We start from the raw sequence: 27,163 nt of genomic DNA, 5'->3' as shown, positions 1-27,163 counted from the left end.
ATCAGCCATGGCAGGGTGGACGATGGGCCAAGTGGCCTAATTCTACTCCTCTAACTTGTGAACTTGTAAACGGTGGTTGGGGTTACTCAGGGAGAGGGGCAAGAGCAGAGAGGAAGCAAATGAGATTGCAACAACACATTGCTGGTGCTTTATTTTGTAATTAATTGTTCATTTGTTCGGTTATACATTTGTGATTCCCCCCCCCCCCCTCCACCGTGAATCACCTGCCTCTACCGGGCAAACGGAGGCACTTGTTGAGGGACACCGTTATATGTCTGGTCCGCTGGCCCTGGGGTCAAGTATCTTCGGGCGGGGGAGAGCTGAAGGTTAGGGGGACGTTAGACTTGCATAGCTGAGGGATTGATCACAGGCTACATTCCGTGCTGTCAGCGGTCAGTGGGCTACTGCTGGAACCTGTCGATGTGCTCACGTGCGATGATCATCCTCTGGATCTGGGCCGTTCCCTCGTAGATCTGAAACACAAACCGTCTCGCTGGGTGAGACGGAGGCCAGCTGAAGACAACACGCCACAAATCACACAGAGTTGCCCAGGCTGCTTCATGCCAAAGATAGACACAACCTGCTGGAGTAACTCAGCTGCTCAGTCAGCATCTCTGGAGATAAAGGTCCCCACCCCAAACGTCACCTATCCATGTTCTCCACAGATGCTGCCTGACCCGCTGAGTTATGGTGCAGCAACATCTATGGAGCGAAGGAAATAGGCAACGTTTCAGGCCGAAACCCTTCTGGAAATAGGCAACGTTTCGGGCCGAAACCCGGAAGGGTTTCGACCCGAAACGTTACCTATTTCCTTAGCTCCATAGATGCTGCTGCACCCGCTGAGTTACTCCAGCACTCTGTGAAACGTCACCTATCCATGTTCTCCACAGATGCTTATGTGTGTTCATGTAGAATCTTATAGAAACTTACAAAATTCTTAGGGGGTTGGACAGGCTATTGTCCAGGAAGATTGTTCCCGATGTTGGGGAAGTCCAGGACAAGGGGTCACAGTTTAAGGATAAGGGGGAAATCCTTTAGGACCGAGATGAGAAAAACATTTTTCACACAGAGAGTGGTGAATCTCTGGAACTCTCTGCCACAAAAGGTAGTTGAGGCCAGTTCATTGGCTATATTTAAGAGGGAGTTAGATGTGGCCCTTGTGGCTAAAGGGATCAGAGGGTATGGAGAGAAGGCAGGTACGGGATACTGAGTTGGATGATCAGCCATGATCATATTGAATGGTGGTTCAGGCTTGAAGGGCCGAATGGCCTACTCCTGCACCTATTTTCTATGTCTATGTCTATGCTGCCTGACCCACTTGTAGCTCCAGATTACAGGGTCTGAGTCTCGGGCAAAGCTGCTCTTGCCCGAGGACCGGTATCTATGTCAGGTCTGGTGTGAAGCACTCTGTATCTATAAATAACCTGGACGGCAGGACTAATACTATTTTTACACTGTTATAAATTCCTAACCCCCCCTAGTCTGCTTGTGTTGATTGTTGCTAAATTAGAACATGGAACAGCACAGGAACAGGCCCTTCGGCCCACAATGTCTGTGCTGTACATGGCACCAAGTTAAACCAATCCCCTCTGCCTGTACGTGATCCACATCCCTCCGTTCTCTGCATGTCCACGTGCCTGTTCAAAAGTCTTCGAAAACACCACTATCATATATGCCTCCACCCCCCACCCCCCCCCCCCCCCCCCCCTGGCAGCTCGTTTCAGGCACCCTCCACCCCCACCCCTGGCAGCGCGCCCCAGGCACCCTCCACCCTTTGTGTAAACAACAAACACAATTGTTTAAGAATTAGGGGTAAGCCATTTAGAACGGAGACGAGGAAACACTTTTTCTCACAGAGTTGTAAGTCTGTGGAATTCTCTGCCTCAGAGGGCGGTGGAGGTCGGAGTGAGAGTGGGGGGGGGGGGGGGGGGGGGGGGGTGAGAGTGGGCGGGGGGGGTGAGTGTGGGCGCGGGGGGTGGGAGTGGGCGGGGGGGGTGAGAGCGGGGGGGGGACTGTACCAGCCACTGACCTGGTAGATCTTGGCATCTCGCATCAGCTTCTCCACGGGGTAGTCAGTGTTGTAGCCGTTGCCCCCCAGGATCTGCACGGCGTCGGTGGCCACTTGGTTGGCGATGTCACCAGCGTAGGCCTTGGCGATGGAGGCGTAGTAGGTGTTCCTGCGGCCCTGGTCAACCTCCCACGCTGCTCGCTGGTAGCCCAGACGTGCCAACTCCACCTTCATGGCCATCTCTGCCAGCATGAAGGACACGGCCTGGTGCTGGGGTGGGGGGGGTGAGGGGGAGGGGGGGGGTGGGGAGGGGAGGGGGGAGGGGGGGGGTGGGGGTGAGGGGGCGTGGGTGGGGGGGGTGAGGGGAGGGGACAAAGGAGGGAAATAGGGAAGGGGGAAAGTTAGTAAATGCGTGGAAGGGAGAAGGGGGGAAATACAACATGGAATGATAAGAGTGTTATATGATAGTCATGTTTAGGAGACATTTAGACAGGCATATGGACATGCAGGGAGTAGAGGGATATGGATCATGTGCAGGCAGAGGTGATTAGTTTAACTTGGCCTGGTGTACAGCATGGACATTGTGGGCTGAAGGGCCTGTTGCTGTGCTGTGCTGCTTGATGTGTAGGAAGGAACTGCAGGTGCTGGTTTAAGGTAGAAATAAAATGCTGGAGGAACTCTGCGGGTGAGGCAGCATCTCTGGAGAGAAGGAATGGGCAACGTTTCGGGTCGAGACCCTTTGGGTAAATGGAAATCGTGAAACAATACAAAGAGGTCAAAAGGGGAACAGGACATTTGCTGATCGTTTTACCCAGAGTAGGGGAATCGACGACCAGAGGACACAGGTTCAAGGTGAAGGGGGAAAGATTTAATAGCAATCTGAGGGGTAACTTTGCACACAGAGGGTGGTGGGTGTATGGAACAAGCTGCCAGAGGAGGCAGTTGAGGCTGGGACTATCCCATCGTTTAGGAAACAGTGGATAGGACAGGTTTGGAGGGATATGGACCAAGCACAGGCAAGTGAGACTAGTGTAGCTGGGACATTGTTGGCCGGTGTGGGCAAGTTGGGCTGAAGGGCCTGTTTCCGTGCTGTATCACTGTGTGACTAGTGTAGCTGAGGTGGAGTTGGGCTAAAGGGCCTGTTTCGACACTATATCACTGTGTGACTAGTGTCGCTGGACAATTGTTTGCTAGTATGGGCAAGTTGGGCTGAAGGGCCTCTTTCCACACTGTGTGACTATGTAATGGGGTGAAGTTGGGCTGAAGGGCCTCTTTCCACACTGTATCACTGTGTGACTAGTGTAGCAGAGGTGGAGTTGGGCTAAAGGGCCTGTTTCGACACTATATCACTGTGTGACTAGTGTAGCTGGGACATTGTTTGCTAGTATGGGCAAGTTGGGCTGAAGGGCCTGTTTCCACACTGTATCACTGTGTGACTAGTGTAGCTGGGACATTGTTTGCTAGTATGGGCAGGTTGGGCTGAAGGGCCTGTTTCCACACTGTATCACTGTGACTGTGTAATGGGGTGGAATTGGGCTGGGTTTACTGATCTGTATTGTTCAGAGGAGTATTATTTATAATTGTTATGACCATTCGAAAGAAGGAACAATGCAAAAGTGCCTGCTCCAGTAAACAACACATCATTCAGTATATACGCTGCAGATGAATCTTTGATTAGTGTGTTTCATGCTCGTATATAAAGTGGCCTTACCTCCACGAGCAGCCTGCCGAAGGTCTTCCTCTCCAACGCGTACTTGGTGGCTTCATCCACGGCTCTCTGAGCTAAACCCACGGCCCCGGCTGCAACCTGCAGCAGAGAGGGGAGCCGACTCAGACACTGACCGCAGAGACGGGCGGCTGGGGCAGTGCCGAGGGGGACGCTGGGTGGCCCGGGCGAGGGTGTCTAACGTTGTGATACCCCAAACACCCGATGACCCCAGGTGACATCACTGAGGATGTGTCCCAGCCCCTATAGAACATGTATGTGTTTCGCACTCCCCGCTAATCCCGACATTCTCAGCAACAGAGGAAACAGGAAACCCAGGTGGTCACAGGGAGAACTTGCAAACTCCACACAGTCCGTGCCCGAGGTCGGGATGGAAGCCGGGACTCTGGGGCCGCGAGAGACAGCAGCTCCACCTTGCTTACCCGCCGTTGCACATTCAATAATCTTAAGGTGGAGGACAATAGATTCTGGATCAACTGAGGGGTTTCTGGAGGTCAGTAGGAACACAGGGGTGAGATTCCAATCAGGTCGGGCCCAGGTTCATTGTTGTCACCTGTACCGAGGTACAGTGAAAAGCTCTTGTTCGTGTGCTATCCAAAGAAAAGGATTCTTACATGAATATAATTATGTCGTCCACAGTGTACAGGTAAATGATAAAGAGGAGGTAGACAAAAATGCTGCAGAAACTCAGCGGGTGAGGCAGCATCTATGCAGAGAAGGAAGAGGCGACGTTTCGGGTCAAGACCATTCTTCAGACTGATGTGGGGGTGGGGAAGAACGGTCTCAACACGCCGCGCCCCCCCCCCCCCCCCCCCCCCCCACACATCAGTCTGAAGAAGTGTCTCGACCCAAAACGTCACCTATTCCGTGGCTCCATAGATGCTGCCTCACCCGCTGAGTTTCTCCAGCATTTTTGTCTACCTTCGATTTTTCTAGCATCTGCAGTTCTTTTTTAGACACTGAATCTGGAGGTGTGCGTTGGTTCTCTCACTTCTGTACCTCTTGCCCGATGGGAGAAGAGGGAGTGACCGGGGTGAGACTGGTCTGTGATGATGCTGCTGGCCTTGCCGAGGCAGCGTGAGGTGTAGATGGAGTCAATGGAAGGGAGGTTGGTTTGTGTGATGGTCTCAGCTGCTGGCCTTGCCAGGGCAGCGTGAGGTGTAGATGGAGTCAGGTTCAGTCACTCACCGCGGGTCTGGTTTTATCGAAAGCTCCCATGGCGATTTTAAAGCCGGCTCCCTCTTCAATGAGAACATTGTCGGCAGGTACACGCACATCCTCAAACACAATGCCCCTGGTGTCGGAGCATCTCTGGCCCATGTTCATCTCCTAGTACAAGGACACTCACATCAGCGGCCGGCCAGAACACAACTAGTGTTGTTACACCTCAATAGACAATAGACAATAGGTGCAGGAGTAGGCCATTCAGCCCTTCGAGCCAGCACTGCCATTCAATGTGAGCATGGCTGATCATCCACAATCAGTACCCCGATCCTCTTTCTCCCCATATCACTCGATTCCGTTAGCCCCAAGAGCTAAATCTAACTCTCCCTTGAAAGCATCCAGTGAATTGGCCTCCACTGCCTTCTGTGGCAGAGAATTCCACAGATTCACAACTCTCTGCGTGAAAAAAAAATGTCCTCATCTCAACATGTCCCACCTGAGTAGTGAAAGGCTTGGATAGAGTGGGTGTGGAGAGGGAGTTTCCACTAGTGGGAGAGTTTTAAGGACGTTCTTTTAGGAAGAAGATGAGAAATGTCTTTAGTCAGAGGGTGGTGAATCTGTGGAATTCATTGCCACAGACGGCTGTGGAGGCCACAAGTCAGTGGATATTTTTCAGGCAGAGATAGATAGATTGTTGATTAGTGCGGGTGTCAGGGGTTATGGGGAGAGGGAAGGAGAATGGGGTTAGGAGGGAGAGATAGATCAGCCGTGATTGAATGGCGAAGGAGACTTGATGGGCTGAATGGCCTAATTTTACCCTATTACATATGACGTGGAAAGAGGCCCTTCGGCCCACCTAGTCGGCGCTGACTGGTGATCCCCGCATATTAACGTTGTCCTACACACACTAGCAAGAACTTACTCATACACAAAGCCGTTTAACCTACAAACCTGCACGTCTTTAGAATGTGGCAGGAAACCGGAGATCTCGGAGAAAACCCACGCAGGTCACGGGGAGAACGTGCAAACTCCGTACAGACAGCTCTCGTGGCCAGGATGGAACCCGGGTCTCTGGCGCTGTGAATGCTGTAAGGCAACAACCCTACCGCTGCGCCCCCGTGCCTCCCCGAATCCATGCACCGTCCCTGTCCTGTCAATGTGCCTGTCTAATTCCGGGCAGGTTCCCAATCAGTCTTCACCCAACATGTTTGCCTCCACAGAAGCTGCCTGACCCACTGAGTTCTTGCTGTACTTTGATTTTGCTCCACTGTACAGCACCTGCCATCGCGCACTAAACCCACTCTGAGTTTAACCATCCTTGAAACAATTAAACTTGGCAGCCATCAAGATCGGAGTTACAGAGATAAGCTAATGTTCCTAAGTGGTAGGTCCAGAATTAGGCCATTCAGCCCATCAAGTTTAATCTGCCATTCAATCATGGCTGATCTATCTCTCCCTCCTAACCCCATTCTCCTGCCTTCTCCCCATAACCCCTGACACCCGCACTAGTCAAGAATCTATCTATCACTGCCTTAAATATATCCACTGACTTGTGGCCTCCACAGCCGTCTGTGGCAAAGAATCCCACAGATTTACCACCCTCTGACTAAAGAAATTCCCCCTCATCTCCTTCCTAAAGGAACGTCCTTTAATTCTGAGGCTGTACCCTCTGGTCCTAGACTCTCCCACTAGTGGAAACATCCTCTCCACATCCACTCTATCCAGGCCGCCCACTATTCTGTACGTTTCAATGAGGTCCCCCCCCCCTCATCCTTCTAAACTCCAGCGAGTACAGGCCCAGTGCCGACAAACGCTCATCATAGGTTAACCCACTCATTCCTGGGATCATTCTTGTAAACCTCCTCTGGACCCTCTCTAGAACCAGCACATCCTTCCTCAGATACGGGGCCCAGAACTGCTCACAATGCTCCAAATGTGGCCTGACCAGCGCTTTATAGAGCCTCAACATTACATCCCTGTTTTTGTATTCTAGCCCTCTTGATATGAATGCTAGGATTAGGTTTGCCTTCCTTACTGCCGATTTGATTTGCAAATTAACGTGTTGGGAATCCTGCACCAACACTCCCAGGATCAACCTGTTGAGGCAATAATCTCAGCACGTCTCCAAACCTTTCTTCCCACTTGGATCCCAGGGGCATCTGCATCCACGATGAATCCGGTGAAGGCCTTGCCCGCTGATGCTTTGGGGTCAGGGTTTGTGCGGGCCAGCAGGAAATACCTAGAAACAAGCACAGGCACACCATCGTAAGTTGAAGCGTTATAGGAGCAGGATTAGGCCATTCGGCCCAAGCAGCTCCTTCTTACACAGTATTCTGTTAAACCTCGTCCACACCTATCCAAGGCCTCCACATCCATCCTAGACTCCTTGCCTGATTTAGATATTAACATTCCATGCTGTGTCTATTTAAATGTCTCAAAAATAGTGATTGTTTTTGATTCCATCTCTGTTCCCTCACAATGTAACTCACCTCTATCAGGTCACCCCCTCAGCCTCTGTCACCCCAGTGAATACAAGCCCAGCCTGTCCACTCTTTCATGTTCCTAGGTTACAGGAGCAGAATGAGACCTTTTGGCCCATCGAGTCTACTGTACCATTCAATCATGACTGATCTATCTCTCCCCCCTAACCCCATTCTCCTGCCTTCTCCCCATAACTCCTGACACCCGCACTAATCAAGAATCTGTCTATCTCCGCCTTAAATACACTGTACCCACTGACTGCCTCATCTCCTTCCTAAAGGAACATCCTTTAATTTAGAGCCTGTGCCCTCTGGTCCTAGACTCTCCCACTGGTGGAAATATCCTGTCCACATCCACTCTATCCAGACCATGGTCATGATCATACCTGCAAGGAATCAAGGCCCTGCAGTGTTGAACCCCCCCCCCCCCCCCACCGCCAGGTTGGTGCAGGAGCAAGGAAGTGCAGGTTTGCAAAAAAAAAAAAAAAGTGCTGGAGTAACTCAGCGGGTCAGGCAGCATCTATGGAGAACATGGATAGGTGACGTTTCACAGAGTGCTGGAGTAACTCAGCGGGTCAGGCAGCATCTGTGGAGAACATGAATAGGTGACGTTTCACAGAGTGCTGGAGTAACTCAGAGGGTCAGGCAGCATCTGTGGAGAACATGGACAGATGACGGTTTGGTTCGGGATCCTTGCTCAGACCTAGCCCAGAGTTTGTCTTGCTTGTGGTGTTAATGATGAACCCTGCCCGCGCTAAGATCCTAAACGTCACCAAGTCCTTCTCTCCATAGATGCTGCCTCACCGGCTGCGTTTCTCCAGCATTGTGTGTCTACCTAAGACCTACCAGTTGGCCTTGCCTCCGTTGGTGATCCACATCTTCTGCCCGTTAATGACGTACTCATTGCCCTTCTTCTCGGCTCTGGTCATGATGCCGGCCACGTCAGAACCTGCGCCCGGTTCTGTCACACAGTACGCCTGGTGGGCAGAGGAACTCAGTCACAGCCACGCTCTCACTCCTCTCACCCACACGTACATTACAAACCAAGACTCTCAGCTCAATGCACACTGACTGCTTTAACAGGTTCAGCAACTCACACACGCAGGAGCAAAGGAGACTACAGGGGGTGGTGGACACTGCCCGGTCCATCACAGTACTGACCCCCCCACCATCGAAGGTCCATCACAGTACTGACCCCCCCACCATCGAAGGGATCTACAGGAGGCGCTGACTCAAAAAGGCAGCCAGCATCATCAGAGACCCACACCACCCTGGCCACACTCTCATCTCGCTGCTACCATGGGGAAGAAGGTACAGGAGCCTGAAAACCGTGACCTCCAGGTTCAGGAATAGCTGCTTCTGAACAGTCCTTCCATAAGCTAGGGTAATGTCCGATTCACCTCTACCCCATTGCGGACATTGGACTTTGTCTCTGGAACTGATGCACTACAATGCTGAGAACTATATTCTGCACCCTGTATCTTCCCCCCTTGCTCTACCTGTTGTACTGGAGTTTGACAAATTTATTTATGAAGAGTATAATCTGATCTGATTGAATAGCGTGTAAAACAAAGCTTCTCACCTCACCTTAGTACAAGTGATTCTACTCAGTCTGAAGGTGACATTTCGGGCCGAAATGTAGGTGACCTTTCGGGTTGAGACCCTTCTTCAGGCTGATGTGGAGGGGGGAGGTGCCCCCACCCCCACATCAGCCTGAAGAAGGGTCTCAACCCCCCCCCCCCCCCCAACATCGATCTGAAGAAGGATCTCGTCCCGGAACGCCACCTATTCCTTCGCTCCATAGATGCTGCCTCACCCGCTGAGTTTCTCCAGCATTTTCGTCTACCTTTGATTTTTCCAGCGTCTGCAGTCCCAGCAGCGACCAGGCTCATGAACACTGCACAACACTAACGTCAGCAACTGTGATCTTCTGCGGACTGTGTCTGTGGTTTCAATCGACAATAGGTGCAGGAGGAGGCCATTCGGCCCTTCGAGCCAGCACCGCCGTTCAATGTGATCATGGCTGGTCATCCCCCAATCAGTACCCCGTTCCTGCCTTCTCCCCATATCCCCTGAGTCCACTAGCTTCAAGAGCCCTATCTAGCGCTCTCTTGAAAGTATCCAGAGAACCGGCCTCCACTGCCCTCTGGGGCAGAGAATTCCACAGACTCACCACTCACTGTGAGAAAAAGTGTTTCCTCGTCTCCGTTCTAAATGGCTTACCCCTTATTCTTAAACTGTGGCCCCTGGTTCTGGACTCCCCCAACATCGGGAACATGTTTCCTGCCTCTAGCGTGTCCAAGCCCTTAACAATCTTATATGTTTCAATGAGTTCCCCTCACAACCTTCTAAACTCCAGGGTGTACAAGCCCAGCCGCTCCATTCTCTCAGCATATGACAGTCCCGCCATCCCGGGAATTAACCTGGTGAACCTACGCTGCACTCCCTCAACAGCAAGAATGTCCTTCCTCAAATTAGGGGACCAAAGCTGCACACAATACACTTGCTGTGGTCTCACTAGGGCCCTGTACAACTGCAGAAGGACCTCTTTGCTCTGCGTTTCACCGCAGACGTTTGCACTATTGTGGTTACTAAGTGATCGTGACTGTATATTTATCTGTGTGGCCACGTTAAGCTGCGGTGAGCGAGGGTCTGGTGTTCGGCGTACAGGTGACGGTTGCGTACTCGTGGTCAACTCACACACATTAGCGGTTCCTCCGTCATGCGGCCCAGGTACTTCTTCTGTTGGCTCTTGTTGCCCGCCAGGACCACCGGCATTTGCTGTCCAGGAGCAGAAAAGGATGCAGAAAGTTGTGACCACTGCCCAGTCCATCACCGGCTCTGACCTCCCCACCATCGAGGGGATCTATCGCAGTCGCTGCCTCAAAAAGGCAGCCAACATCATCAAGGACCCACACCATCCTGGCCACACACTCATTTCACCGTTGCCATCAGGTAGAAGGTACATCCAGGTTCAGGAACAACTTCTTCCCCACAGCCATCAGGCTATTAAACACCACATCAAACAAGCTCTGAACTATAACAGCCTATTGTACTATATCCGTTTATTTATGTGCATATACATGGTCTATCCTATATACACACACTGAACTGTTCTGTATTTATGCTTACAATACAGAAACTATTAATCCAGAGACTGTGTTTTGGAAAATGTATCTTTCGACGGCTTTGAAAGTCTCATGGAGAACTCCCATGCGTAAAACGACACTATCTCCTCACCCCGCGATCTCTCCTGCTGGCTAGAGGCAGCAATTCCTTGAACAGTATAATAATCTGCCACTATATCGAGTCCCAGAAATAAAGGACATTCCTTTAGGAAGGGGATACATAGAAACATAGGTGTAGGAGTAGGCCATTTGGCCCTTCAAACCAGCATCGCCATTCATTATGATCACGGCTAAATCAGTACCCCGTTCCTGCTTTCTCCCCATACCCCTTGATTCCGTTAGCCCGAACAGCTAAATCTAACTCTCCCTTGAATACATCTCTTGAGATGAGGAGGAATTTGCTGGAGTTTAGAAGAATGAAGGGGGGAACTCATTGAAACTTACTGAATAGTGAAAGGCTTAGATAGAATGGATGTGGAGAGGATGTTTCCACTAGTGGGAGAGTCTAGGACCAGAGGTCAAAGTCAGAATAAAAGGATGTTCCTTTAAGGGCCTGTCCCACCAGCATGCGATTGCATGCATCTAGCGCGACCAGACGTGGTTGAGGCGTACAGCCTCGCGGGGCCGGTCCCACTTCCAAACCGCGGAGCCGTCTGGTGTTGTGCGGCGCTGGTCCCGACATCATACTCACCAATCAGCTGGGCAGGAGGCAGGCCGACTGAATTTGGACTTCGCACGGCGTCGGGCGGTGATGTCATCGCGCAATGCCACGCGCTAGGCGTACGCCGTCAAGACGCTGCGTACGGCGTCGAGATGCAGCGTACGCCCATCGAGGCGCTGCGTACGGCCACAATGCGGCTGTGGGCCCACAGGCCGTTGCAGCGCGGAATCTTTGAACACTGTCAGTTTTTCGGAGCCCCGCGTGATGTCGGGACAAGCCCCGCACAACTCCATACGGCTCCGGCGATCGAAGTGGGACCGGCCCCGCAAGGCCGTACGGCTCAAGCGACCACGTTAGGTCGCGCTTGCCACATGCAGTCACATGCTGGTGGGACAGGCCCTTTAGGAAGGAGATGAGGAGGAATTTCCTTAGCCAGAGGGGGGTGAATCTGTGGAATTCTTTGCCACAGACGGTTGTGGAGGCCACAAGTCAGTGGATATATTTAAGGCAGAGATAGACCGATTCTTGATTAGTACGGGTGTCAGGGGTTATGTGGAGAAGGCAGGAGAATGGGGTTAGGGTGGGGGGGGGGGGGGGGGGGGAGATAGATCAGCCATGATTGAATGACGGAGCAGACTTGATGGGCTGAATGGCCTATTTCTATCAATTATGACCGCAAGTCATTGATGGGTTGACACCTACCCCCAGCGAGTTGGTTTCGATTGCAGTCTGAATGCCGGTACATCCGTACGCCAGTTCTTCTGAGATGAGGCAGGAGTCAAACACGCCCAGTCCCATTCCACCTGTAAGATCAAAGCATCATCCTCAGATCCCCACAACACTCAGATTGACGTATCAGATCATCGCAAAAGTCGCGCGGTGTCTCCTCAAATGCCGCAACAATTTTTATTTTGAAACGTTCAAAATCTTTTGCCGACCCCGATATGTCAGTCAATGACGCCGGCAATCGCCGAAAAAAATCGGCAAGTGGAACAGGCCCTTTACGAAGCAAAGACAGTCAACGCTTCAACAGAAGCAGGCTCATCAGCCACATTCCACGAGGAAAATAAAAAATAGCCAAACGCATTGCACTTCCACAAAGGAGACACAACATGCTGGAGTAACTCAGCGGGACAGGCAGCTTCTCTGGAGAGAAGGAATGGGCGACGTTTCGGGTTGAGACTCAGTCTAAAGAAGGGGCTCGACCCAAAACGCCACCAATCCCTTCTCTCCAGAGATGCTGCCTGACCCGCTGTTACTCCAGCATTTTGTGTCTATCTTCAGTGTAAACCAGCATCTGCAGTTCCTTCCTGCACATATAAAAAATCACGACGTCAATCACAAATGTTTTATAGTGTTGCCTGTTTTGAGATAAGTAACATAGCAAAACCGTGACAATCTGCCACTCTATCTGGGAACTAATTATTGCCTTCAGATGTGGAAATCTATGGATTGGGTCTTTATCCTGCACTTGGTCCATATCCCTCCAAACCTGTCCTATAAATGTACCTGTCTAACTATTTCTTAAACGAATGGATAGTCCCAGCCTCAACTACCTCCTCTGGCAGCTTGTTCCATACACCCACCACCCTCTGTGTGAAAAAGTTACCCCTCAGATTCCTATTAAATCTTTTGCCCTTCACCTTGAACCTGTGTCCTCTGGTCCTCGATTCCCCTACTCTGGGCAAGACACTCTATGCATCTACCCATATCTATTCATAGAAACATAGAAAATAGGTGCAGGAGTAGGCCATTCGGCCCTTCGAGCCTGCACCACCATTCAATATGATCATGGCTGATCATCCAACTCAGTATCGTGTAGCTGCCTTCTCTCCATACCCCGATCCCTTTAGCCACAAGGGCCACATCTAACTCCCTCTTAAATATAGCCAATGAACTGGCCTCAACTACCTCCTGTGGCGGGGAATTCCAGAGATTCACCACTCTCCGTGTGAAAAATGTTTTTCTCACCTCGGTCCGAAAAGATTTCCCCCTTATCCTTAAACTGTGACCCCTTGTTCTGGATTTTGATTTTGTACACATCTATAAGACAACCCCTCATCCTCCTGCGCTCCAAGGAATAGAGACCCAGTCTACCCAACCTGTCATTGCATTATAGATTTTGATTTGACACTGTTCTGGTTCCCTAGTATTATTGTTCTTAATTGATGTATTGGTGATTGTTGTATATGTGTTTGTTACATTATTAAGTGAATGGGGCCGCTAAGCTGCAGAAAGTGAGTAGGTTGTTGTTATGTTGTCAACACTTCTGACAATTCAGCTCCTCAGTGTTCCCACTTTTACACGCTACCTCAACAATATGGCACGGTGGTGCAGCGGGTAGAGCTGCTGCCTCACAGCGTCAGAGACCCGGGTTCCATCCTGGCTACGGGCGCTGGCTGTACGGAGTTTGCACGTTCTCCCCGCGACCTGCGTGGGTTTTCTCCGGGTGCTCCGGTTTCCCTCCCACACTCCAAAGACGTGCGGGTTTGTAGGTTAATTGGCTTGGTATCATTGTAAATTGACCCTAGTGTGTGTGTGTAGGGTAGTGCTAGTGTACGGGGATCGCTGGTTGGCACGGACTCAGTGGGCGGTAGGGCCTGTTACCGCGCTGTATCTCTAAACTAAATTAAAAAACTCCTTGCACAGAAAACAACGGTGCTGTTCGGCATTCGATTGCCGATTGTTAAAGGACTTCCGCTCCTCGTGCCGCTGCTTACCGCAACTCTCAGGGATGTGGCCGTTCATCAGGCCCAGCTCCCACGCTCTTTTAATAATCGGAACGGGATACTGAAGAGAAGGAAAGTCATCGTTACCACAGCGACAACATCTCATTATCATTGACATGAATAATTCACCTTCCATCGTACAATGAATCATCCTTAAATTCTGGGACAATGATGAAGTTCCTCCAGTGGGCGTCACAGTTTAAGGATAAGGGGGAAATCTTTTCGGACCGAGGTGAGAAAAACATTTTTTTTCATACACAGAGAGTGGTGAATCTGTGGAATTCTCTGCCACAGAAGGTAGTTGAGGCCAGTTCATTGGCTATATTTAAGAGGGAGTTAGATGTGGCCCTTGTGGCTAGAGGGATCAGGGGGTATGGAGAGAAGGCAGGTACAGGATACTGAGTTGGATGATCAGCCATGATCATATTGAATGGCAGTGCAGACTCGAAGGGCTGAATGGCCTACTCCTGCACCTATTTTCTATGTTTGGAACTTCAGAGGGTGATGGGAGATGGGTGTGTTTCACAAACAGAAGGAGACAGATGAACAAGGAGGGAGAAAGGTTATTGGGGGGTAGACCCTCTGGTCATTTTGAGCACAGTATGTATTTAGCCAACTGGACAAGTTGGCTATATACAAGCCTTGTATTCATGCTGCCTTTCCACAATGTCAGTTGGCACTTCACAGCCATAGAGCGAGATTTCAATGGAGCGCCTCTCGTAGTGTAGGAAACAACAAACAAACCCTGCTCATGATTCCCACAGACAACAAGATCGCTGATAAAGCTGCTGCCTCTCAGCGCTGGAGACCCAGCTTTCAATCCTGACCTCGGTTGCTGCCTGCGTGGAGTTTGCACGTTCTTCCCGTGACCGCGTCTGATCGTCCTTGGATCCCCCCGCGTCCCAAAGGCGTGCGGGTTTGTAGGTTAATAGCTCTCTGTAAATTGTGTAGGGAGTGGATGGGAAAGTGGGATAGCATTGAACTAATGTGAACGGGTGACCGATGGTCGGCGTGGACTCGATGGGCTGAAGGGCCTGTTTCCATGCTGTTTCTTATAATCAATAATCCTCTGACTTTCATTTATTTTTCGAAAGATACATATTGTGCGTCATTAGCGGTTACTTCTCTGTTCACTGAAATATTAGAACTTTTCATGCTATTTTCTGCAGTTGCGGTCCAGCATTCTCTCAGGACTGAGATTCATATTTTCGGGTGGCACGGTGGCGCAGCAGTAGAGTAGCTGCCTCAACTCCTCTTGTTATGAAGGCCAACATGCTATTCACTTTCTTCACTGCCTGCTGTACCTGCATGCTTACTTTCAGTGACTGATGAACAAGGACCCCCAGATCCCATTGTACTTCCCCTTTTCCCAACTTGACACCATTTAGATAATAATCTGCCTTCCTGTTCTAGCCACCAAAGTGGATAACCTCACATTTATCCACATTAAACTGCATCTGCCATGCATCTGCCCACTCCCCCAACCTGTCCTAGTCACCCTGCATTCTCATAGCATCCTCCTCACAGTTCACACTGCCACACAGAAGGCAGGAACGGGGTACTGATTGGGGATGATTAGCTATGATCACATTGAATGGCGGTGCTGACTCGAAGGGCCGAATGGTCTACTCCTGCACCTATTGTCTATTGTCACAGCTTTGTGTCATCTGCAAGTTTGCTAATGTTACTTTGAATCCCTTCATGGGGTTAGGAGGGAAAGATAGATTAGCCCTGATTGAATGGCGGAGTAGACTTGATGGGCCGAATGGCATAAATCTACTCCTATTCCTTATGACCTTATGAGTCACAGAGTGATACAGCGTGGAAAAGGGCCCGTGGGCCCAACTTGCCCACACCAGCCAACATGTCCCAGCTACACCAGTCCCACCTGCCCACGTTTGGTCCATAACCGTATGACCTTTAGACCACTGACCTCTCCACTCCGGTCATATTCAGCCGCGGCGGGAACCACCTCCTCGCGCGTAAACTTGCGTGCCGTGGCCTGGAACTCCTGCTGTTGTGCCGAGAGCTCTGTAACATGAGGGGGCAAAAATAGGGGGTGAGTGGTCGTTACACATGGCCGACGTCAGCGAGAACACCAGCTTCATCCACACACCCTGGGCTGCTCCACTCTAATCATGTATTATCCTCCCACTGACTGGATAGCACGTGACAAAAGCTCTTCACTGTACCTCGGTACACATGACAACAAACTCAACTTCAATGATAGACTCAAAATGCTGGAGTAACTCTACGGGACGGCCAGCATCTCTGGAGAGAAGGAATGGGTGATGTTTCGGATCAAGATCCGTCTCCTTTGCTCTTTCGCCAGAGATGCTGCCTCCCCCGCTGAGTTACTAATTTTGTGTCTCTCTTATGGACAATATACAACAGGTGCAGGAGTAGGCCATTCGGCCTTTTGAGCCAGCACCGCCATTCAATGTGATCATGGCTGATCGTCCCCAACCAGTACCCCGTTCCTGCCTTCTCCCCATATCCCTTGACTCCGCTATCTTTAAGAGCCCTATCTAGCTCTCTCTTAATAATAATAATAATAATAACTTTAATTATAGAGCACTTTAAAAACAACCACTGTTGCAACAAAGTGCTGTACATGACTAATCATGGACAAAAAATTATTACACGACAATAAAAACATTAAAAGAGAGAGTAAAAACAATAAAATTAAAAACATTAAAAGCACTAAAACTGGAGCAAAGTCTCAAGCAGGGTCAAAAGCCAAGGAATATAAATGTGTTGAAACATCTTCAATGATAAACTTAGGTCTGAAGAAGGGTCTCAACTCAAAAAGTCACCTATTCCTTCGCTCCATAGATGTTGCCTCGTCTGCTGAGTTTCTCCAGCATTTTTGTCTACCTTCGATTGTAATCATGTATGTAGTGGCCATTTGGCCTGTTTTGCATGTCATTGTGGATGGCATGTTCCTTTAAATTTTAGCCAGCCCGTTATAATGTGGGTGGGATTTTATGACGTGTCTAGGGGCGTGTTTATGCAGCTTAACCGCTTGCGTGTTAGTTTAGTTGGTGATTCGTTTTGGACAGGAGAGGGAGAAGGTTTATCCTTCGACCATGTCAAGCATGTCAAGCCTCATGTGAAGAAGGAGACACGAGGAGTTTTCTAGTATCTGAAGCAATGCGCTGGAGTTCGAAGAAGATTGCTGGAACAAGTCGGAAAACCTTGGATGTATCTTACTGTTTTATATCTACAATAAAGAAAATATTCATTAAAAGACTGTGTGCTGAAACTTTATGAAAGTAGAAGCTCTGAAAGTCTCTGAGGCAGCTTGCATGCGTACCGAAGATATTCCCCTTATCCCCTCTCACCCAATTAGTGGCTAGGGAGTTAATTTCCTGAAAGATCTGAAAAATCTGCCGCTACAATGTATTGTCTATTTCCGTTGACAGGGTAGCTGTACATCCTTGTTTTTATATTCTAGGCCTCTCGAAATAAATGTGTTTGCGCTGTTGCCTGTACAAAGTGTGTAGAGTGACGGGGCAGACCAGATAGTAGTGGGGAGACGGCTTACCGAAACAAAATCCGTGCGGTGGCGGGCTGGCCTGGGACGTGGCGACTGAAGCCCGGCTACTTGTGGATCGGGCTCGTACAGCCAGCGACAGAGGGCCCCACAGCACACGCTAGAACACAAAACACAGGCATGGTTACACGCCGCAACCCACACTCAGCAGCCCCTGCACGCTCAGCACGTCAACTTGCATTGCTCTCTCCGGAACGCTGTACGTTACGGGAAAACTTGAGAGAAGTCAATGAAAGTAAGCATGCAGGTACAGCAGGCAGTGACAAAAGTTAATGGCATGTTGGCCTTTATAACAAGTGGAGTTGAGTATAGAAACATAGACATAGAAACATAGAAAATAGGTGCAGGAGTAGGCCATTCGGCCCTTCGAGCCTGCACCGCCATTCAATATGATCATGGCTGATCATCCAACTCAGTATCCCGTACCTGCCTTCTCTCCATACCCCCGATCCCTTTAGCCACAAGGGCCACATCTAACTCCCTCTTAAATATAGTCAATGAACTGGCCACAACTACCTTCTGTGGCAAAGAGTTCCAGAGATCCACCACTCTCTGTGTGAAAAATGTTTTTCTCATCTCGGTCCTAAAGGATTTCCCCTTAAACCTTAAACTGTGACCCCTTGTCCTGGACTTCCCCAACATCGGGAACAATCTTCCTGCATCTAGCCTGTCCAACCCCTTAAGAATTTTATAAGTTTCTATAAGATCCCCCCTCAATCTTCTAAATTCAAACGAGTACAAACCGAGTCTATCCAGTCTTTCTTCATATGAAAGTCCTGACATCCCAGGAATCAGTCTGGTGAACCTTCTCTGCACTCCCTCTATGGCAAGAATGTCTTTCCTCAGATTTGGAGACCAAAACTGTACACAATACTCCAGGTGTGGTCTCACCAATACCCTGTACAACTGCAGTAGAACCTCCCTGCTCCTATACTCAAATCCTTTTGCTATGAATTCTAACATACCATTCGCTTTCTTCACTGCCTGCTGCACCTGCATGCCTACTTTCAATGACTGGTGTACCATGACACCCAGGTCTCGTTGCATCTCCCCTTTTCCTAATCGGCCACTATTTAGATAATAGTCTACTTTCCTGTTTTTGCCACCAAAGCGGATAACCTCACATTTATCCACATTATACTGCATCTGCCATGCATTTTTGCCCACTCACCCAGCCTATCCAAGTCACCCTGCAGCCTCCTAGCATCCTCCTCGCAGCTAACACTGCCCCCCAGCTTCGTGTCATCCGCAAACTTGGTGATGTTGCATTCAATTCCCTCGTCCAAATCATTAATATATATTGTAAATAGCTGGGGTCCCAGCACTGAGCCGTGCAGTACCCCACTAGTCATTCCCTGCCATTCTGAAAAGGACCCATTTACTCCTACTCTTTGCTTCCTGTTTGCTAGCCAGTTCTCTGTCCACATCAATACTGAACCCCCAATACCGTGTGCTTTAAGTTTGTATACTAATCTCTTATCTGGGACCTTGTCTAAAGCAATAGGAGCAAAGAGGTCCTTCTGCAGTTGTACAGGGCACTAGTGAGACCACACCTGGAGTATTGTGTGCAGTTTTGGTCCCCTAAGTTGAGGAAGGACATTCTTGCTATTGAGGGAGTGCAGCGTAGGTTTACAAGGTTAATTCCCGGGCTGGCAGGACTGTCATATGCTGAGAGAATGGAGCAGCTGGGCTTCTACACTCTGGAGTTAAGAAGGATGAGAGGGTATCTCATTTAAACATATAAGACTGTTAAGGCTTTGGACACACTAGAGGCTGGAAACATGTTCCTGATGTTGGGGGAGTCCAGAACCAGGGGCCACAGTTTAAGGATAATGGGTAAGCCATTTAGAACGGAGACGAGGAAACACTTTTTCTCACAGAGTGCTGTGAGTCTGTGGAAGGTCCATCACATGGATGATCAGCCATGATCAGTGAATGGCGGTGCTCATCTCCGTTCTAAATGTCAAGGATTGGAGGGAACTGCTGACAGAATTATGTTACGCAATGTAGAAACTGCAGATGCTGGTTTAAATCGAAGAAAGACACAAAATGCTGGAGTAACTCAGCGGGATAGGCAGCATCTCTGGAGAGAGAGAATGGGTGAGCTTTCGGGTCGAGACCCTTCTTCAGTGTGAAGGTGGGTCTTGAACCAAAACATCACCCACTACTTCTCTCCAGAGATGCTGCCTGTCCCGCTGAGTTACTCCAGCATTTTGTCCTTATCTTTTATGTCATGCAGTCTGGCCCGGTCTTGTGATTTATTTCATGGCCCCCTCTTCTCAGCCACTTCATTGCATTCCCACACTTCCTGCTTATGATGACGAGTTTCTGACCAAGACTCTCAGCTCAATATACTGACTGGTTTAACAGGTTCAGCAACTCACACATGCAGACGCGAAGGAGACTACAGGGGGTGGTGGACACTGGCCGGTCCATCACAGGTACTGACCTCCCCACCATCGAAGGTCCATCACAGGTACTGACCCCCCCACCATCGAAGGATGGTTACCTGGTATTCTGGTTATTAATTGATTGCATTATGATATGATATGATATGCCATTTATTGTCACTATACATGTACAGTGAAACTGAAAGCTGCTCGTACTCAGTGCATACATACAATTTAGCACAAAAAACAAGAAACAGAAAAACAAAAAACAGAAGGGAGAAGGGGGGGGGGGGATGGGGATAGGTGCACAATTTCTGTGGCGCTACATACATATATACATATATACAGATGGAAGTCCGTGGTGTTGGGCAGTGAAGTCAGTGCATGTGTGAATTAGAATTAATAGTAGTTATAATTCTCGGAAAGCAACTATTTCTGAGTATTTGTCCTGGATTTGATGCACCTATAGCGCCTTCCAGAGGGCAGCAGGTCGAACAGTCCAAACGCAGGATGGGAGTATTATTAATTATTCTACATGTGTGTGTGTGTGTGTTATCAGTGGGTTTGTTAAGCTGGTGCACTACAATGCTGAGAAGCTTTACATCTTCCCCTTTGCTCTGTGGAGGTTATTGTTTCTGATCCATCCGTGGACTTCATTGTTGAACGCTTTCTGAAGATATAATTCTCTCTTGTTTCATTTCACAGATTGAAGGCGTTTCTATTGGCTAGCATTCACTGCACTTGAGTTAAACTTTGAGTTAGTTATAGTTTAGAGATACAACATGGAAACAGCCCCTACGGCCCACCAAGTCCGCACCAACCAGCGATCAGCCATCCACACCAGCTCTGTTCACCCACTTTAACATTTGGGACAATTTACAGAAGCCAATTAACCCACAAACATGTACACCTTTGGAGTGTGGGAAGAAGCAGGAGCACCTGGAGAAAACCCACAGGAAGAACGTACAAACTCGGTACAGACAGCACCTGTAGTCAGGATGGAACCCGGGTCTCTGGCGCTGTGAGGCAGCAGCTCTACCCGCTGCACCACCTGAATTGATTATATTTATGTCTGGTATTATCTGATTTGATTGGATAGCATACAAAAAAACTGTCCAGTGTACCGCGATACATGTCACAATAATGAACCTAAAGCTAAATCAAAGCTGCCGCATGCAAATGTCATCGTTCTGGTATCGGTACGTATGATAATTAATCACTCAAGGCTCTTATTCAAAGTGACCTCTCTCTAGATTTTGTTTAAGAAGGAACTGCAGATGCTGGTAAATCGAAGGTAGACAAAAATGCTGGAGTAACTCAGCGGGTGAGGCAGCGTCTCGAGCCGAAACGTCGCCTTTTTCCTTCGCTCCATAGATGCTGCCTCACCCACTGCGTTTCTCCAGCATTTCTCTCTCTAGATTTGACTGTTTTATTGCATCAGCAGTGTGCTGCATTTAGATGAGTTGTGTGTTTCTTAAAAAGACGACAAAATGATGTGTTTAACCCATGATATCACTATTCATTCCCCTGAATTTGCTGCAGTAGCTCAGCGTCTGCACGATAAAGCAGCTGGCTCAGTGCCGGGTCTGCCGGTGATACAGCTGTTCACCGCTGGTTTAATCCCGACCTCCAGTGCTGTCTGTGTGTGGAGTTTGGATGTGTAGGAAGTAACTGCAGATGCCCTTTACACCGAAGATAAACACAAAATGCTGGAGTAACTCGGCGGGACAGGCAGCATCTCTGGTGAGCAGGAATGGGTCGAGAAGGGACCAGCATTTTGTGTCTATCTTTATGGAGTTTGCATGTTCTCTCCGTTTCCCCCGGGTGCTCCAGTATCCTCCCACATCGCAGGGACGTACCGAGTCAGCGGGTTAAATGGCCGCTGTAAATTGCCCCTGCAGTGCAGTTTAGTGGCAAAAACAGGATTGAGCTAATGGACATGTGTGTGTGTGTGTGTGTGTGTGTGTGTGTGTGTGTGTGTGTGTGTGTGTGTGTGTGTGTGTGCGTGTGTGTGTGCGTGTGCGTGTGTGTGTGTGTGTGTGTGAGAGAGAGAGAGAGAGAGAGAGAGAGAAAGGAGAGAGAGAAAGTGCTGGGCCACCGCGAGGTAAGGGGAGGCGGGAACAGTACAAGACGGATTGCGCTCTCCAAAACAAGAATTATACAGTGTGGATCCAGGCCCTTCTGCCCATCCGTGCCGACCATCAACCACCCACTTACATTGATCCCATCTCCCTCTCCCCACACTCCCATCAACTCCCCCCAGATTCTACCCCCCCCCCTCCCCATACATTGGGGGCAATTTACCGCAGCCCATTACCCCCCCCCCCCCCACCCCCAACCCTGTACATTAAGAGACTTTTGGATAAGGGCATATGGAGATGCAGGGAATGGAGGGAATATGGATTATGTGCAAGCAGATAAGGGGTGGCCTTGGGTGCATGTTCACAGACACTTTGAGCCTAAGGGTCTGTTCCTGTGCTGTGGGAGCAAGCCAGAGCATCCCCCTTCAGGGAGAACGTGCAAACCCCACACAGACAGTGCTGGAGGTTGGGAGCCACCCCAAGGATAGACTACACCCACTGTAGGTGGTGCAGCGGTAGAGATGCTGCCTCACAGCGCCAGAAACTCGTGTTCGATCTGACTACGGGTGCTGTCTATACGGAGTTTGCACGTTCTCCCCTTGACCACGTGGGTTTTCTCCGTGTGCTTCGGTTTCCTCCCACACTCCAAAGACGTGCAGGTTTGTAGGTTAATTAGCTTTGGTAAAAATTATAAATTGTCCCGAGTGTGTGTGTGTGTGATAGTGTTAGTGTGCGGGGATCGCTGGTCGGCACCGACTCAATGGGCCGAAAGGCCTGATTCCGTGCTGGAATATCTGTAAACTGAACTAAAGATCTGTTATGGCATTACATTGTGAACTTTGGCCTGAATGATTTAATCCTCTGGTTTGTAAGCAGACTCGTGGAGAGTTCAAAGGTCTTGTGCTTTCAAAGTATCTATTATCCAGTATTTAGGTCAAAGGTAAAATCATTGTGAATTTGGATAATTATATTTCTAATTAGTGGTGTGATATTGTAGTGTTCGGCACGGACTTGAAGGGCCGAGATGGCCTGTTTCCGTGTTGCAATTGTTATATGGTTATATGGATATTTGCTTATTATTGTCACGAGATACAGTGAAATACTTTGAGTGACTGTCAATCAGTCAGACACGAGTCAAGCCCCTTCCCACTGTTCGAGGCAATTCTAGAGTTCTACCGAGTTTTCCCCCCGATTCGAACTTGGAGAATGTCCGTAGCGGGTCCGTAGGAGTTCGTGGATGTCCCGTAGCGGCTCGTAATGCTAACGGTAGGTATAAAAAGTAACAAGCTTTTTCATCACGATTATCGATTTTTTACTCGTGGACATTATTTGCAGGGGTCAAAAAACATCACGAGTTACCGGATGTCCCGAGTACCTACCGTTAGCATTGCGAGCCGCCACGACACATCCACAAACTCCTACGGACCCGCTACGGACATTCCCCGAGTTCGAATCGGGGAAAACTCGGGAGAACTCTTGAATTACCTCGGTGCAGTGGAACGGGGCTTAATATAGGGCCAAACACTAGTACACCAGGTAGTGAGGGCAAAGAGAAGAATACTGTTGCAGCTGCAGTCCGAGGTCCACATTGGGATGGTTGGGAGATCTGAGTGTTCCCTAAATTGTGGGAGGACTGTTCAATAGTCAACAGCTGTTTGTCCCAAAACGTCACCCATTCCTTCTCTCCAGAGATGCTGCCTGTCCCGCCGAGTTACTCCAGCATTTTGTGTCTATCTTCGATTTAAACCAGCATCTGCAGTTCCTTCCTGCACAGGTGATGTTTCGGGTTGGAACGTCTTCAGATTCAACAATTTCCATCTCCCTCCTGGTTTCATAAACCCACCCACACATTTCACCCCTTTCTTATCTGGTTTAATTTCAGTGTGCGCCCAAAATTGCTCACAATATTCCAAATGTGGCCTGACCAGCACCTTATAGAGCCTCAGCATCACATCCCTGTTTTTGTATTCTAGTCCTTTTGAAATAAATGCTAGCATTGCAGTTGCCTTCCTTACTACCAATTTAACTTGCAAATTAACTTTTTGGGAATCCTGCACCAGCACTCCCAAGTCCCTTTGCACGTCTAATTTCTAGATTCTCTCCCCATTTAGAAAATAGTCCACGCCGTTATTCCTACTTCCAAAATGCATGACTCCACACTTTGCTCCACTGCTGTCAACCCCACTATCTATGCTTCTCATAGAGTGATACTGCATGGAAACAGGCCCTTCGGCCCAACTCACCCACACCGGCCAACAACGTCCCAGCTACACTAGTCCCACCTGCCTGCACTTGGTCCATGTCCCACCAAACCTGTCCTATCCATGTACCTGTCTAACTGTTTATCAAACGTGGGATAGTCCCAGCCTCAACTACCTCCTCTGGCAGCTTGTTCCATACACCCACCACCCTGTGTGTGAAAAAGTTACCCCTCAGATTCCTATTAAATATTTTCCCCTTCACCTTGAACCTGTGTCCTCTGGTCCTCGATTCCCCTACTCTGGGCAAGAGACTCTGTGATTCTACCCGATCTATTCCTCTCATGATTTTATACACATCTTGCACTAAACGTTATTGCAAACAGCTCGATTGTAATCATGCATTGTCTTTCCGCTGACTTGTTAGCACGCAACAAAAGCTTTTCACTGTACCTCAGTACACGTGACAATAAACTCAACTGAACTATTCTCAGACGTTAGGCAGGGTCTCAATTCAATTCAATTCAACTTTAATGTCATCGCACAAATACAAGTATGAGTACAACGAAATGCAGTTTTGCGTCAGTCCGTAGTAGTTGTACATAAAGAAATTAAAAATAAATAGAAAGAGAGAAGATACAGAATAATCAAAAAATACAGAATAATTAAACAATGGGGACGGAGGGACCGGAGAAATCTATCGTCGGGACTCCGAGTTCAGCAATGTGATTGTGTTGTTGTAGAAGCTGTTCCTCATCCTACTAGTACGTGACCTGAGGCTCCTGTACCGCCTCCCTGATGGGAGGAGGGCAAACAGTCCATGGTTGGGGTGTGAGGGGTCTTTGATGATCTTTCCAGCCCGTCTCAGACACCGTTTTCGGTGGAGGGCATCTATGGCAGGGAGCGGGGCACCGATGATGTGCTGCGCGGTTTTTCACCACCCGTTGTAGTGCCTTCCTGTCCGCAGCAGTGCAGCTGCTGTACCATACCGTGAAGCAGGTGGTCAGGATACTCTCTATGGTACAGCGGTAAAAGTTGGTCAGGATCCGGGGGGACAGGTGGGCTTTCTTGAGCCTCCTCAGGAAGTAAAGGCGCTGCTGTGCCTTTTTGATCAGCTTGGAGGTGTTGAGGGACCAGGACAAATCCTCCGAGATATGTACTCCGAGGAATTTATAGCTGGAGACGCGCTCCACCTCAGTCCCGTTTATATGGATGGGGGTATGACTGCCTCCTCTGGTCTGCCTGAAGTCAACAATAATCTCCTTCGTCTTCTTGGAGTTGAGGACGAGGTTATTGTTGGCACACCAGGCTGTCAGGTGCTGGATCTCATCCCTGTAGGCTGACTCATCGTTGTCGCTGATCAGTCCTACTACCGTGGTATCGTCAGCAAACTTAATAATGGTGTTGGATCCGTACTTTGGGATGCAGTCGTGGGTGAAGAGGGAGTAGAGGAGAAGTCACAACCCGAAACGTCGACACTTCATCACCCTCCACAGATGCTGCTTGACCCATGGAGTGGCTCTAGATTCCAACATCTGCATTTGCTTGTGTGTGTTTTCATCCCTGAACCCCCCCTCCCCACCCCCACCCACACACACAGTGCGGCGCTACCCCCCCCCCCCCCCCCCCCCCCCACACACAGTGGGCGCTCCCTCACACCCCCCCCCACACACAGTGCGGCGCTCCCTCCCCCCCCCCCACACACAGTGCGGCGCTCCCTCCTCTGCACACAGTACAGCGCTCCCTCCCCTCCCCTCCACTCCTTCAGTGCGGCGCTCCCTCACCTCCCCTCCACTCCACACAGTGCGGCGCTCCCTCCCCCCCCCCCCCCACACACACAGAGCGGCGCTCCCTCACCCCCCCCCCACACACACAGTGCGGCGCTCCCTCACCCCCCCCCCCACACACACAGGCGGCGCTCCCTCACCCCCCCCCCCACACACACAGTGCGGCGCTCCCTCACCCCCCCCCCCCCACACACACAGAGCGGCGCTCCCTCCCCCCCCCCCCCCACACACACAGTGCGGCGCTCCCCCTCACCCCCACCCCCCCCCCCACACACAGTGCGGCGCTCCCTCACACCCCCCCCCCCCCACACACAGTGCGGCGTTCCCTCACCCCCCCCCCCCCCACACACACAGTGCGGCGCTCCCTCACCCCCCCCCCCCCCCCCCCCCCACACACAGTGCGGCGTTCCCTCACCCCCCCCCCCCCCCACACACAGTGCGGCGCTCCCTCCCCTCCCCCCCCACACACAGTGCGGCGCTCCCTCACCCCCCCCCCCCCCCCACACACAGTGCGGCGCTCCCTCACCCCTCCACCCCCTCCCCCCCCACACACAGTGCGGCGCTCCCTCCCCCCTCCCCCCCCCACACACAGTGCGGCGCTCCCTCCCCCCCTCCCCCCCCCCCCCCCACCACAGTGCGGCGCTCCCTCCCCCCCCCTCCCCCCCCCCCCCACACACACAGTGGGGCGCTCCCTCACCCCCCCCCCCCCCACACACAGTGCGGCGCTCCCTCACACCCCCCCCCCCCCACACAGTGCGGCGCTCCCTCACCCCTCCCCCCCCCACACACAGTGCGGCGCTCCCTCACCCCTCCCCCCCCCCCACACACAGTGCGGGCGCTCCCTCACCCCCCCCCCCCCACACAGTGCGGCGCTCCCTCACCCCCATTCCCCCCCCCCACACAGTGGCGGCGCTCCCTCACCCCTCCCCCCCCCCACACACAGTGCGGCGCTCCCTCACTCCCTCCCCCCCCCCCCCACACAGTGCGGCGCTCCCTCACCCCTCCCCCCCCCACACACAGTGCGGCGCTCCCTCCCCCCCCCCCCCCCACACAGTGCGGCGCTCCCTCACCCCCCCCCCCCCACACAGTGCGGCGCTCCCTCACACGGGGGGAGGAGGATGTCAGTCCCTCGTGTCGGGGGGGGTCGTGTCGTGTGTCGTGTGTCGTGGCCCGGGCCCCTGTCCCACTCCTACCTCTACTCGCCGCCACATCGCCGCCAACCGAATGCGCGCCGCCCACCCAGGCCCCGCCCCTG

The 27,163-nt window shown here is 50.8% G+C and overlaps 1 protein-coding gene across 1 annotated transcript; it reads right to left on the bottom strand.

Annotated features, from left to right (window-relative positions):
* Nucleotides 1–313: 313 nt before the first annotated feature.
* Nucleotides 314–27,163, bottom strand: acadm (acyl-CoA dehydrogenase medium chain). Its single transcript, XM_055630774.1, has 12 exons — nt 27,102–27,163; nt 17,444–17,552; nt 15,830–15,927; nt 13,888–13,957; nt 11,870–11,970; nt 10,079–10,159; nt 8,225–8,355; nt 7,029–7,137; nt 4,923–5,063; nt 3,720–3,815; nt 2,030–2,278; nt 314–473 (listed from the first exon to the last, which is right to left on the bottom strand). Exons 1-12 carry the CDS (start codon nt 27,117–27,119, stop codon nt 402–404), a joined length of 1,275 nt encoding a protein of 424 aa, XP_055486749.1. The 5' UTR covers nt 27,120–27,163; the 3' UTR covers nt 314–401.

The sequence above is a fragment of the Leucoraja erinacea genome, unplaced genomic scaffold (assembly GCF_028641065.1).
Source record: "Leucoraja erinacea ecotype New England unplaced genomic scaffold, Leri_hhj_1 Leri_52S, whole genome shotgun sequence".
Lineage (NCBI taxonomy): Eukaryota > Metazoa > Chordata > Chondrichthyes > Rajiformes > Rajidae > Leucoraja > Leucoraja erinaceus.
The sequence above is the reverse complement of the archived record's forward strand: the minus strand, read 5'-3'. Positions and strand labels throughout refer to the sequence as shown.

What these genes read in the sequence shown, in the direction of transcription:
- acadm (XM_055630774.1), bottom strand. An exon ending in AATATGACCGGAGTGGAGAG is followed by an intron (nt 13,958 to 15,829) that starts GTCAGTGGTCTA and finishes CCTTCTCTTCAG; the next exon opens with TATCCCGTTCCGATTATTAA. An exon ending in CCACATCCCTGAGAGTTGCG is followed by an intron (nt 11,971 to 13,887) that starts GTAAGCAGCGGC and finishes TTGATCTTACAG; the next exon opens with GTGGAATGGGACTGGGCGTG.